At 45.2% G+C, this 13,888-nt stretch overlaps 1 protein-coding gene across 1 annotated transcript in view; it reads left to right on the top strand.

Moving 5' to 3' along the window:
- Positions 1-178: 178 nt before the first annotated feature.
- Igf1r (insulin-like growth factor 1 receptor) overlaps positions 179-13,888 on the top strand; it is a 223,329-nt gene continuing 209,619 nt past the window's right edge. The window contains exon 1 of the mRNA XM_013012046.1: positions 179-351. Coding sequence (XP_012867500.1) covers positions 258-351 — 94 coding nt within the window. The 5' untranslated portion in view covers positions 179-257. The remainder of the gene's footprint in view (positions 352-13,888) is intronic.

Below are 13,888 nucleotides of genomic sequence, written 5' to 3'. Positions count from 1 at the left end.
TTCCTTTGTTTCTTAAATTCATTGTTACTTATTGGACTCAGGTCTTGAAGTATAGAAATTCTTTTTATCTTACCATTAGTTTTTGAAGGTATAAACCAACTGTAGGCATTTTTGCAATGTTTATTTAGAGAACCCAACAAACTAGTAACCAAGGCTTTAATATTTCTAGTTTTTTTTTTTTTTTCTAGTGGTAAGATTCTTTTTTTTTTTTTTTCTTTTTCTTTGGAAAGAGGGGAATTTCGTCCCAAATCAAAGGAATGAAGTCTGGCTCCGGAGGAGGGTCCCCGACCTCGCTGTGGGGGCTCCTGTGTCTCTCCGCCGCGCTCTCGCTCTGGCCGACGAGTGGAGAAAGTGAGTCCGCGCCCGCCGCCGCCGCCACCGCCGCCGCGGGAACTTTTCCTCCGAGGGGGGCTGCGCCTGGGGGGCGAATCCCACCGCTGACTGGGGGCTCCCTCCACCACCCCAGGCTCGGGGCGCAGCCCGGAGGGGGCTCGGCCCTTGAGGAGGACCCCGAGTGGGGGGACCCCTCGAACTCTGGGCCGGGCCTGGGCGGGGGGGGGAGGCTTTCTGTCCCCAGCGCCCTGTCCCGCGGCCGGCTGGGTGGCTGGGTGGGTGGGCAGGCAGGGGTCTCTCCCGGCTGGCTCACTGGCCACTCCAGGCACCAGGACCCGGTTGGGACGTTGGTCCTGGGTGTGTGTATGTGTGTGTGTGGGGATGCGATTCCGGGGTCCCCCACCGCCGCCATCCTCATCATCCCCCCACTCCCGCGTGCGCGGGCCACGTAAAACCGGGGTGGGTGGTGGTGGTGGAAGGGGGGTCCCCTGGGCTGCGCCGCTGTTGGGGGTGTCGTGGTGGGGAATGGAGTCGCCCGCCCCGTCGGGTGTGAGTTGTTCTAGGGGGGGTGGGGAAGGTGCCCCGCGGGGAGGCTCCCTCCCCCCCCCCACCGCAACCTCGGGACACGTTTCCAAACATCACGGCGCGCGCGGCCTCCTCAAGCCTAACTCGCTTTGCCTGGCCGCTCCCGGGGGGGGGGTGTCTCCAGTTCAACCCGTCCCGCGGCGGGTTCCCGCTCTCCCCCGGTGTCCCGGGGTGGGGTGTGGGGTGTGTGTGTGTGGGGAGACCCGTGAGGTCGAGGACTTTCGTCAGCCTGGCTCTTCCCAGGGAGCGCGACTTGGATTTCCCTTCCCCATTCTTCTCTCCCCCCCCCCCCCGGTTCCAGAGGGTTCTGGGACCTTCTCCCAGTGTCTCCCTCCCGGAGGGAGGGGTGGGGTGTGGTGGTCAGGACCGCGTCCGCGTGTGCGGTGATCGCGGGCCGGTGGACGGAGCCGGGGCGCGTCGTGCGCCACGTGCTCGCGGTGCGGGCTCCGCGCGGGGTCCGGGACGCGCGGTGTCGTGCGCTGTGCGGGCCGTGGAGCGCCGGGACCGGGGCGCGGTGGAGGGTGAAGGGCCGTGGTTCTGGTTCTGGATCTGGTTGTGGTTGTGGATGGAGAGTTGTGTGGCCTCCGCGCCCTGCACTGCCTTTGTACACAGTTAATCAGCGAGATGGCTCCGCACGCGCTATCGCTTGCAATCGGATAGCTTTTGTTAGGGTGGTGTCGGGTAGGGGCTGGTGGGGAAACGCGGGGAAGTAGGGAAGTGAGACCAGGCAGGAGGAGGAGGTGGGGGGGGGGTTGCTTTCCTTCAGAAAAAAAGGGGTGGTGGTGGTGGTGGTAGACGGGTGCTTTCGAGATGGTAGGGTAATCGGAACACGATTCCAAGTTTTAAGTGCAGTCCCCAAAAGTGAGGGCGAGTTGGTGAGTAATGTTTGCCCAGGGTATGTGTGCAGGTGGTGCCTATTAACGTGCGTGCGTGTGTGTGTGTGTGTGTGTGTGTGTGTGTAAGTAAATCTCGACTCAGCCTTGAGGATCGATGGGGAAGAACCCGGAGGCGGGAACTGGAGAGGAAGGTGGGTGGGTGGGCAGTTCAGAGAGGCTGTTTCTTGAAACAGATCTTGCCTCAACGTCTTTGAAGAAACAAGTCCAGGATGGAGTTAAGAGCGGAGCTTTATGGAATTAGCCTGTTTACTGCGCAAAGAGGGGAGGTGGGGGAGGGATGGGGGGGAGGCCTCGGGAAGGGCGGACCTCCCCAATCCTGGGCTCTCCTGCTCTTTGTTTTCCAAACTTTGAGCACACGGGATTGGGTGAAAAGCTTCCGGGCTCTTATCCACTCAAGCATTTTAGGTGGTGGTTTTTTTTTGGGGGGGGGCTGGTGGTGGTGACGTCGGTGGCGGTAGATGGGAGCGTTTCTAGACTTTAAACTCGAAATATAAGTTTAGAAGACACCTGAGAGCGAGTCCGTCTATTAGGGAATGCTGTTGAAGTATGTAGTTTTGAAACCCAAAGCCTTGCACGTCCCCATCTTTCCATTCCCCCTTGCCCCAAGATCTCTGCATGTTGCTGTTGCTGTTTGGTGATTTCTTGAACACACAAGGTGGAGGGAAAGGCATTTCAATGTGTGTTTTTAATCCCTGCAACCCTGAGTGGTTCCGTTCTTAAAGCCTGAGGGGAAAATCAGAAGGTACCCCCCCCCCTCCAAATTCTGGGCCTGCCCTTCCCTTCTGCACTGAGAAATGAGGCATACTCATCCAGTGTGGAAGGTGCTAGACCACTTTACTCGGAAGAAAGGCACAGGACAGGCATTCTCTCCGAGGTTCATCTGTTGATGGAGACAGAGGCTGTGGGTTTTATTTGAAGGTATCTGGTTGGCGTATTTATGGATTTATGGACGTTGGAGGTTGACGGTAGTGGGATGAGCTTGTTTTGTCTAGTTTTGTGTTGGTCGTGGGGCTTGAATTTAGGACCTGGGTGCTGTCCGTTAGCTTTTGTGCTCAAGGGTAGTGCTCTTACCACTTGAGCCACAGATCCACTTCTGCCTTTTTGTTGGTTAATTGGAAATAAGAGTCTCACATACTTTTCCTGTCTGGGTTGGCTCCGAACTGTAATCCTCAGAACTGTCTACTGAGTAGCAGGGATTACAGGCATGAGTCAACGGTGCCAATCTAGTTTTGTTTTGTTTTTTTTAAATCTTTAACTTAGAAAATGTAGTTTTGTGAAGCCAATGCAGTTTGCCTCGTGTCCTGAGAATGTGAACCCATCTTCCAAGTGAGGGACATTGGAAGCTATGAGGGACAGGCAGTGAGTCCCATGGCTGTTTGTTTTTTTAATCTGAGTGCACTTTAATGGTAAGGTAAGGTGCCTACCTTCTAAAAAGGACTTCATCTTTCTGCTCCAGGCACAGCTACATCCTATTGTTAGAGAAACCTTAGGTATGTGAAATGTTAGTGCTTAGAGAAGTTAGGGTTTTATTACCTACCAGAAAGAGAACCCACAATAGGAACTTTTGAAAGAACCTAAATAGCAAATTATAATTTAGGTTCTCTGGAGAGAAATAGCAAGTAAATGGTGTTTTGTGGAGGTGTGTGTGTGTATGTATTTCAAGTTTTAAAAGCTGGAATGTTTGATGTGTCAAAAGGATTAGAGAAGTTCAAATATGTTAAGTTCAAAACAGTGGATTTGAAAAAAAATATTATAAAATTAGATTTAGGAGTCCATTTTAATAAAAGACCACAACTTGTATGATTCTGTTGATATGAAATGTTCAGAATAAGCCAGTCCATAGAGAAGGAAGGGAGATAAGTGGGTGCCAGGACTGGGGGTGGGGGGGGAGGGGGATTGGGGAGTGCCTGCTAATGGGTACAGGGTTTCTTTTTGGGGTGATGCAAATGTTCTAAAATTAGTTTGTGGCAAAGGTTGCACAACTCCAAAGATACTAAAATGTGAGTTTTATGGCATGTGAATTATATCTCAACAAGCCCATTTTACTTTTTAAAAAAGAAAAACATTAATGTCAGAAAGTAGGTTAAAATTGGCCAGGTTCAATTTTCCCTCAGGTTGGCATCACTTTTCTTTTAAGAATTTATACGTTAAAACAAAACATTGATCATTGTAGCCAGATCAGGCATAGGCAAAATGTCTTGGTCAAAGATAGTTTAAGAATTGAAAGATTGGATTAAAAACAACAACAGCACATAAATGTTCATGAAAAGCAGTAAAATGCGCAGCTGCATCTGAAATGAGGTTGACGTTTTGTAGAGTTTTTAGCAGCTGAGTCTAGATGGCTGATAGTGTTTCCAGTTTCATTATGTATATTTTCCAATACAGAAATAATGCACTGGTTTAAAAGGGTGGAGAATTTCACTCTGTACTTTGATTAGGCCATATTAACCACAAGTGATAGGAAGCCTATTTTTTTAAAGTAATTGGTTAATTTTTGTGCCAGTTCTAGAGCTTGAACTCAGGGCCTAGGTGCTGTCCCTTAGCTTTTTCTGCTCAAGCCACAACTCAACTTCTGGCTTTTTGGTGGTTAATTGGAGATGAGAGTTTCAAGGACTCTCTTTCTGCTTGGTTTGGCTTTGAACCATGATCTTCAGATCTCAGCCTCCTACTAGGATTAGAAATGTGAGCTATTAATTTTATTTATTTTTTCTTTCAAAGTATTGTGCCTTTTTCCACATTTAACTTGGAAAAGCCTTGGAAAACAGTTATTTACATTTTTTCCCACCTTCTTTGTCCAAGGCTTAGTTACAATGTTTCTTGATCTTATTGTTACAAGGTCTGTAACAAAAGCTTACTGTATCTACTGGGTTATTTTAGGGTTTTTTTTTCCCTTTTCCCCTAAGGGAGCCCTTCAAGGGTCAATCCAATTTTTTTCTAAATCTGGTTTCAGTTTGTTTTCTTAAGAAGCTATTTAGTGAGTTTTGCCTGTACTTAGTGGGCACCTACTGTGTGAACCTGACCTGTCCTAGGCATTGCATATACTCCTTCATGAAAGGAGATTATTTGAAAATTCACTTTTTTTTTCCTGCTAGACTCTTCATCAGATGGACAATTTTCACATAGAGAGTAGGTTGCATTTTAAAGGCCCTAGGCCTTTAAAGTGTTGCTCATTTGTGTAAATAAATGCTGGATTTTTTTTTAAACCTAATTTATACTTTCCCTTATATTGCAATGTAGGGCAGACAGGTAGCTTGTCCATTTTAACCAATCCGCTACCTTCTTTCTATCCCTGGTCCTGACAATTGTGATAAAAAAAATGTATAGTGTTAGGCTGGGCAGGTGGTACACATCTGTAGTGTCAGCACTCAGGAGGCTGAGGCTGGAGGATAAATAATACAAGGCCAGCCTGGGCTGCTACATAGTGAGACTTTCTCAGACAAACCAACAAGAACCTAAGAGTTACGTGTGTGTGTGTGTGTAAAGGACCAGTATCAGAATTTGTCTCTCTTTGTACATTTTCTAATCATCATTAGAGGATGTTTTCAAGGTCTTTTATAATTAAGAAATAAGTGGCTATTATAAGAAGTGTGGGGGGGGACGGTTGAGATGGAGGAGGAGTCAAGGCTAGAAAGATGTTCTTTTTTCTTAAAAATAAAAATCACACACAACATCATGTGTCCCCCCCCCCCCCGCCCCGTGGCTTGTGATTTTCTTTGTTTTCAAAATTTGTTTAAAAGGGAGAGGTATTTGTTCCTGCCAGCCAGCTTGTTTGAACTGTTTTTCTTAGCCAGTTTCTGACAGGTGCTATCTGAGGCCAAGAGATGAACTCTGCAGTTGTACTGGATCTATAATAGTTGCACACATGCCAGAGATCTAGTGTCTTGGTGTCTCTGAGAAATTCTGAAGGGAAAACTTGGGACACATTAAAGACAATGCCCATGATGCACACACACTACCCTCCTGGCATACCCTCTAGGTGAACTTAAGGAAGTTTTGTTAGTTCCTTATGATGATGTGATTTGGCTTTAACTCAGGCATTTGTGTGTGTGTGTGTGTGTGTGTTACAGAAGTCCCAGTGTTTGCAGACATTAGGGGAGCAATCTGGTCTTTGCAAAGATTAAAACTTGAAAAAATGTACACACCCTGTCTTCTCCACCCGCATGAATGGTGTGTTATGATAGGGGCTGGTATAGGAAATGGCTGGTACACAAAGGGTCTTCATAGAACACTTAAGTTATCCCAGCAGACACCGGTTTCCTTGGCATGAGCAAATTGGTTTCTTTTGTTAAATCACTTTGGTTTAGCTGAAGATGTTATCTTTGATTTTGAGAGTTGGTCAGGACTCTTGAAGACTGAACTGCTCTTTGATTTCAATGCCACACAAGTTGTAAAGTTCCAGAGAGAAGTTTAAAGGATTTCTCTCTTTCCCTCCCCCACTTCTGCTAATTTTACTATGCCATATTAAATTGCTAAACTTTAGAATTTCAAGGAAATAGTACAGAGGTATTTCTTCACTTGAAGCATGCAATTATTGATCTTCTCTCTTCTCCTCTCTTCTCTTCGGCCTGGGACAAAGCACTTTTGCTCAAGGCTAGTGCTCTACCACTTGAGCCATACCTCAACTTCTGCTTTTTTGGTGGTTAATTGGAGATAAGAATCTGTGAACTTTCCTACTAAGGCTAGCTTTGATCCTCAGATCTTAGTCTTCTGAGTAGCTAGGATTACAGTACCACTCCCGGCTTCTTCCTTTGTTTCTTAAATTCATTGTTACTTATTGGACTCAGGTCTTGAAGTATAGAAATTCTTTTTATCTTACCATTAGTTTTTGAAGGTATAAATCAAACTGTAGGCATTTTTGCAATGTTTATTTAGAGAACCCAACAAACTAGTAACCAAGGCTTTAATATTTCTAGTTTTTTTTTTTTTCCTGCCGTGGTCTGTGAGAATCTGTGATCTTCTAGATTGCTATTCAGATTTTACTGGAATCCAGTGGAAAATACTTGATGGAGTTTCTAGGATGAGAGCAGGGCAGTGATTACAGTAATATTTGTTGTGTATTGTTGCTATTTATTTGGCTCCTATCAGTGATGGCTAGCCTTGTAAACTGTGGGGAAGTATCTGCAGAGCTTACTGACTGCCCATCTAGGTTGGCTGATGATCTTTTCTTCTATTTTCTTTTCTTTTTTTATGCTGGTCCTGGGGCTTGAACTCAGGGCCTGAGTACTATCCCTGGATCTTTTTGCTCAAGGATGGTACTCTATCACCACTTGAGCCACAACTCCACTTCTGGCTTTTGGATGTAAGAGTCTAACAGACTTTCCTGCCTAGGCTGACTTTAAACTGTGGTCCTTAGTTCTCAGCCTCTTGAGTATCTAGGATTACAAGTGTTAACCACCAGCATCTAGCTGGCTGATGGTTTTTAAAGCTCCTGGTTTCTTATTTTGAGTAGATGGGTAGCAGCTACTGAAAGAAAATGGCTGCAGAAAGAGAGATAGCTATCTTAAGTTGCTCCTACTGTAGAGGGCATTTTTAACAAGTATTTATTAATACATTTTGGATTTATGTATGACCAGGTTTTATGTTTTATGGTTTATGTCATCTAGGCTAGCCTCAAACTTGAGATCCTTTTCCTTTAGTCTTCATAGTGCTGAATTTACAGGCATGTGCCATTGTAACGGGACAGAAGTTATGCTTTAAATATTTTAGAAAGTAGCTTCTTAAAGTTCCAGAAAGTTTTTGGTGGTGAGGGGAAGGAGTTTAAAAGTTTATACTTTCATCCCTTTACTCTCTTATTCTCTCACCTTAATAATGGAGGCCAGTAGCTTAGCAAGAATTACATAATAAAAATACCGTTTACTGAAAATATCTCCACACATTCGTCTGCATTCTGGCAGTTTGAAATACATTGGAGCTAGGGGTTTGTATGCTTTTATTGGTCCAGTTTCTTTTTTCTTTTATAACACAGCACTAGCTAGGCCTTAAGCTGGAATTATTTTCCAGTTTTAAAAGTACATGGCTTTAAAAACTACTCTTTTTATTTATCATCTATAAGCAGTTACTCAGAGGAGTTTCAATTCATCATACCAGTTCATCTTGATCAGTGTTACTGCTTTCATCATTCTTCTGTCTTGTCCAACTCTTTTTTAGTTTCCATTTTTGCGTATTTACATTAAATATTGTGCAACAGATACCAGGAAACTGGAATGTGTGGTGGGTATGGGGAGAAGGGAGAGGAGGGGGGAGGAAGGGAGGGAGGAAGCGTGGGCACATATAGTTAATACTACTTGACATGGAATAGCAAATGTATTTGACAGCCTTAAAACAAATACTTTACACAGTAGAACTTTAAAACTTTTCTAACATTCTCTTTGATAAAATATAGTGTATGGAGTGTCTGTAAAAATGGATTATTGGGAATACTTTCAATTCAATGAGACCTTAGTAGTTTTCATCAGGTGAATTTTTATTTAGGCATGGAAGTCTGATGGTAATTTGGGAATACAAGAGTTTATGTGTGAAAATTTTATTCCATCCAGGTACTGGTGGTTTATGCCTGTAATCCTAGATATTCAAGTGGCTGAGATCTGAGGATCCCAGTCCAAAGCCAGCCTAGATAGAAACATCTGTGAGACTCTTATTTCCAGTTAGCCAGCAAAAAGCCAGAAATGGAGCTGTGGCTCAAGTGGTAGAATGCTAGCCTTGCGTAGAGAAAGCTAACCCTGTGTTCAAGTCCCAGCACCAGCACTTACACATACATACACAGACAGACACATGTTGACTCCAGCTTTGGTCTCTAAATGATGACTTCCTGAAGAAATAGAAGCATCTAGAGAAATTCCAGGTGACAGGCTATAAGCCATGTCACCTATGTAAGTTTGCAGAGTTCTCAATGATTGGCTTTTGACTATCTTAAGTGTGCAATCTTCATTTGTGCCGAGGTGATTCTGTATCATTGTATGCTTCTGCTTCTCCTAGAATCTTCTGCCTGACAATACACAGGTTTACAGGCGTGAGGGGTCTCTCTTGTGGGAGAGATGCTCCTTGGGGTACCTTTAGTTCTGTCTGAACCAGTCATGAGTTTATGGGTGCATGGCATGTGATCCACATGGTATAGTTTAATCACCAAAAATCTTTTTTTTTGGTGGAGGAGGGGAGCTTTTTAATACGTATTTCACGAAGCTCTTCAGTGCTGGGATTGGCTCCTCATGGTCTTTCAGTTAAATTTCAGGTGAGCAGCAGCCTGGCCTTGTCTGGAGAGCCCAGTTAATTGGATGCTTCCTCTCCTCCTCACTGAGTCACTTGAAATCATTTGGCTTTGCCCCTCTTTCCTGGCTCCACCCCGGGTCCAGTCCAGACCTGCCTGTCAACCCCTAAGCACAGAGGACATGTGCTGTCCGTCCCTGACCCAACTCCCCAGCTCCTGCGCCATCCCTTTGGCTTGATGGACTTGCCAGCCCCCAGCGGTCCAGGCATCCAGCCTGAAGTGCCTTCGATGGCAGGCTGTTGTAGGTCTCCGTGAGGTGTGGCTGTAGGCGTCCCTTGGGCATTCTCAGCCCCACTCCAAGATAAGTGAGCCAAGCTATTTATTTATTCCTGTCTCCTGAGTGTTTCTCCCTGTTTCTGTGGTCTGGAGTGTTTTCCCTCTCTTGTAGTCTGCTGCTCCCACCCCCTGCCCACCAAGCAGCAGAAAGCCGTAGAAGGACCATCTAGATTCTCAGCTACGTTTACCAGTTTTTTGGGTTCTAAACAAGTCACCTTTCTGAATCTCATTGTGGAGACTTGACATGCTTATGGGGAGAGTTTCTCTTTGTCTTATGGAACCGCAAAAAACAAACATTTTCTAATACATGTAGAAATGTACAATTAGAAAAATCGGTGCGAGGAAATGTGACCTTTTTAATTTATTTTTATTTTTGCCAGTCCTGGGGCTTGAACTCAGGGCCTAGGCACTGTCCCTGAGCTTCATTTGCTCAAGGCTAGTGCTCTACCACTTGAGCCACAGCACCACTTCCTCCTTTTTCTGTTTATGTGGTACTGAGGAATTGAGCCCAGGGCTTCAGGCATTTTAGGCAAGCACTGTACCACTAAGCCACCTTCCCAGCCCTGTGATCTTTAAACAATTTTAAATCTCTTAAGTGTCAAGTAGATATGTAAAATAAGGACGAGGCTGTAGCTGTGGACAAATTCCATTCCTTCAGCTGTTCCTATGACTGGGATTCGAACTCCAGGCCCTGCTCTCATGGGCTTTGCTCTCTCAGATGGCACTCTACTAATTGAGTCACACCTCCAGCCCTGCTTTGTGGTGGTTAATTGGAGATGGAGTCTTTCTGACTTTTCTACTTGGGATGGTCTTGGATTGTGATACTCCTGGTCTCAGCTTCCTGAGTAACTAGAGTTACTGGCATGAGACACCAGTGATCAGCTTACGTTCTATACTTTTTTTTTTTTTAGTGATTTGTGTGTGGTGTGTGCTGGTATGCCAGTACTGGGGCTTGAACTTGGAGTATGCCACTCTTATTTAGCTTTTTCTATTAGGCTTGTGTTCTACCACTTGAATTATACTACAGTACCTTATTTTGTGATTTTTTTAAAAAAAAATTGATCTGATGACTCAGATGAAGCTTTTCAGTTTCCTTGACTTGTGTAGGTCTGGCATTCCCATACACCTTCTGAGTTTACCATTACCTCCATGCTATCCTGTTTCCTGAATCTCCCCATTTTACAAGAAGCCAGTGGTTGAATCTTAATTCCTAGTAGATAAAATCTTTATTAATTTATTTATTTTTATTGGTCATGGAGCTTGAACTCAGGCCCTGAGTGCTATCCCTGAGCTCTTTTACTCAAACCTAGTGCTCTAGTACTTTGAGTCACATTGTCATTTCTGGCTTTCTGGTGGATAATTACAGATAAGAGTCTCACAGACTTTCCTGCCCAGGCTGGCTTTGAACCACAATCCTCAGATTTCAACCTCTTGAGTAGCTAGGATTACAGGCATGCATGAGCCACCAGCGCCTGGCAGTAGCTAAGATCTTAGGCAAAGTATTTAATATTCTTGTGCCTAAGGCTCTTCATCTGTGAAGTTAATTTCACTAGAATCTATTTCTTTCTTTATTCCTGAGGTTAAACCAATTTATACCATGTTAAAGGCTTAACACAGAGCCTGGCACCTAGGTACTCCCTGGAATTTAGCTGTTACTGTTTTATAGAAGTATCAATCCCTAGTCAGAGATGTTTTGTGCATAATGCCAGAAATATAGGGCATGCTTGATTTTTTTTACTATCTGATATAGAACCTTGCATAGAGAAAGTGTTCAATAAACAGATGATCTACAATTTAACTTCCTTTTACTAAGATGCTTGTAAAATACAGGTGTGTGTGTGTGTGTGAGAGAGAGAGAGAGAGAGACAGAGAGAGACAGAGAGAGACACAGAGAGAGAGACCCCTTTTTTCTTTTTCAGGGAATAGTAGCCAGCCCCTGTAAGTCATTTCACATTTCAGAGTTCTATTAGATTTTCTCCTTAATTCTTCCTTTTGTCAATTTCTGACAGGTCTGTGTCCAGTGTGTACTCTGTCTGTCTTACCAATGCATAGGCGCCATCTAGTGGTTAAATGGTAAACCCAGCTTCTTCCAGGCGTAGGTCTTGAGGATCAGAGTAGCCAGCATTCCCCAGAGCTTCCTAAGTTTTGCTTTGTGCTGCCGTCTGCTCTCCCTTTTCAGAGGGATAGCATGCACATATGTGTGTTCTCAGGTGCTTCTAGCATTCAGATCCCAGGACACAGGCAGAGAGAGCTGGTATCTCAGCAAGGTTGGGCTGGAACCTGCAGAAAAGGCTGTAAACAGAAGTTTCTCTTGTTATTTTCTTGGTAAAGCCAACAAAGTTGTGCCTTGTATCCTGTGACAGTAGTCGGGTCTCAAGGGTCTCTTGGTCACCTCTTCTGGCCCCAGTGCCATTTTGGGCACAAGTCAAGGCTTTGATGGTCTCACCATAGGGCTAGGTAGGAAGAAGTGAAGCTTGCTTCTGCGCCTGCCACTAGCAGAAGAAAGTTATTTGTCCAGGATGGCATTGAGAAGAGACACCTAAGAAATTATTGTTAAAGGCAGGCTCGGTGTTCCTGAGGAGATTTGTAAGGTGTGGTAGTTCTTGTGAAGAATGTAGACATATCCACTCGAATCTGGTAAAAGCATCTTATAAAATTGCCCTGTGAATTTCAATCCCGGGGAGAATGTGAACTACTTATGGTGGGTCCAGAGCCCCTGCATCTGCCTCTGGGGAAGTTGAGTTTGCAAGTCTCCCTCTCGGATGCTGGAGGTCTGCTAGGAAGTGAAGCCCAGATGCCAATCTCCCATCTGTAATTAGGAATATTAACCCCTCCAGCAGGTTGCTGTGGCATTAACCCCAGTCTCTGAGATGGTTAGCAGGACTGGTGTACAGGAAGCATTCACGGATGTTTTTGTCTTTCTCCATGCACTGTGCTGGTGGTCTGTCCTAGGGCTCTAGTCTTCCTAACCCTCTTCCTCCTCCGGTCTTGGCTTCAGTATCTGCTGTGACAATTTGAACCCAGGAAGGCTGTGTGGGAAGTCAGAAAACAAAGCCCAGTTAGCTGTGTCAACACCTAATGGCCTCAGGACCTCAGATCCATGGGGGAACATCTGGAAACATGCTTGTTTTTCTACCCCAAGAAGCTCCCTCCTGCCTAAGTTAGGGGAAACTGAAAGATAAGTCCAGCATCCCTAGTCTGAAATCCAAAGGCCTCTGAAGGTTACCACTTGAGTATGGTGCCCATGTCTTAGTGCTCAGAGCCTTTTCAGAGTTGGAGAACATTTCACATGTTCAGATTAGGGGGTGCTCATCCAGTGAAGTCTATGCAAATCTTCCCAAATCCAAAGATCTCTGAGGTCTGAATCTTTCCGGTTCACTTCAGGTACTGGTGAACATAACCAGCATGTACAAGGGGATCTGACAAGGAGTTCCCAGGAACGTGAGGGTTTTAGGAGGAAATATTAGGAGAAATGTGTTGAGTGTGAGCTCAGGAAGTTTTAGTGATCTGAATTACATGTGCTCCGGGTGTTTGGCTCTCAAGGCTTGTGGGGGAAGGCCAGCGATGACACATGGCAGCTTGCTGGAAGGAGGGGAAGGCCTCAGAAGGAAGTTGACTGTAGTCCTGGCTTCTCAGGAGGATGAGATCTAAGGATCAAGGTTCCAACCCAACTCAGGCAGGGAAGGCCTTGAGATTCTGATCTCCATTGAACTACCCGAAAGCCAGAGTAGAGCGTGGTTCAAGTGTTAGAGCACTAGTCTTGAGCCTAGGCCCTGAGTTCAAGCTCAGGTGCATGTGTACACACACACACACACACAAAAACGTGAACTTTGGCCCCATTGGAGGGTGTGGTGATTGGGATAAGGGGTCTTCAATGTGTGTATGTATGTGTGTGTGTGTGTGTGTGTGTGTTCTTGTCCTTTGGTGAGCTCAGGAGGTACCAACTTTTGAGTCCTGGTCTGGGCTTTGCAATGGGTGCCTTTTAACTTGCACTGATTGGTTTTTAAACAGATAGAGCACATTGTAATTCTTAGCTAGAAGTGGCTGTGGATCCTTAGGCCAGGATTAGTGCTGCTTGCTGCCTGTTCTGCCCAGGCAACTTAAAACAAAACAAAACAAAACCCACGGTAATGAGGAGCCTGGGGGAGAGAGGGGGCTTTTGTGGTCTGGAAGCTTTTGTGATCAGTTTTCCGAAGCTTCAATCATTTTTCATGTGTGTTTCCAATTTTACAAAATAGGCTCTGCCTCAGCCTTACCCACCCTTTTTCCTCCTAATTTTGCTTTGTGGTTGGGGGATGCCCCTTTGAGTTTAGAATTAGAGCCCAGAATTAGTGACTAAGGAAACTATGATAAACTCTGCCTGAGGTTATTTACCTTCTCACACTGCCTGAGGTTATTTACTTTCTCTTTTCACTTTCTTCATTTGGAAAATGGGAGAGAACAATGGTGCCGGTCTCAGGAATGTGGCCTGGCCTTCCTGAGTGATTGAACTTTCCTTTTCTCCCTCCCTCCCTCCCTCCCTCTCTCCCTCCCT

This window comes from Dipodomys ordii, unplaced genomic scaffold (assembly GCF_000151885.1).
Source record: "Dipodomys ordii isolate 6190 unplaced genomic scaffold, Dord_2.0 Scaffold15, whole genome shotgun sequence".
In the NCBI taxonomy this organism is placed as follows: domain Eukaryota; kingdom Metazoa; phylum Chordata; class Mammalia; order Rodentia; family Heteromyidae; genus Dipodomys; species Dipodomys ordii.
The sequence above is the reverse complement of the archived record's forward strand: the minus strand, read 5'-3'. Positions and strand labels throughout refer to the sequence as shown.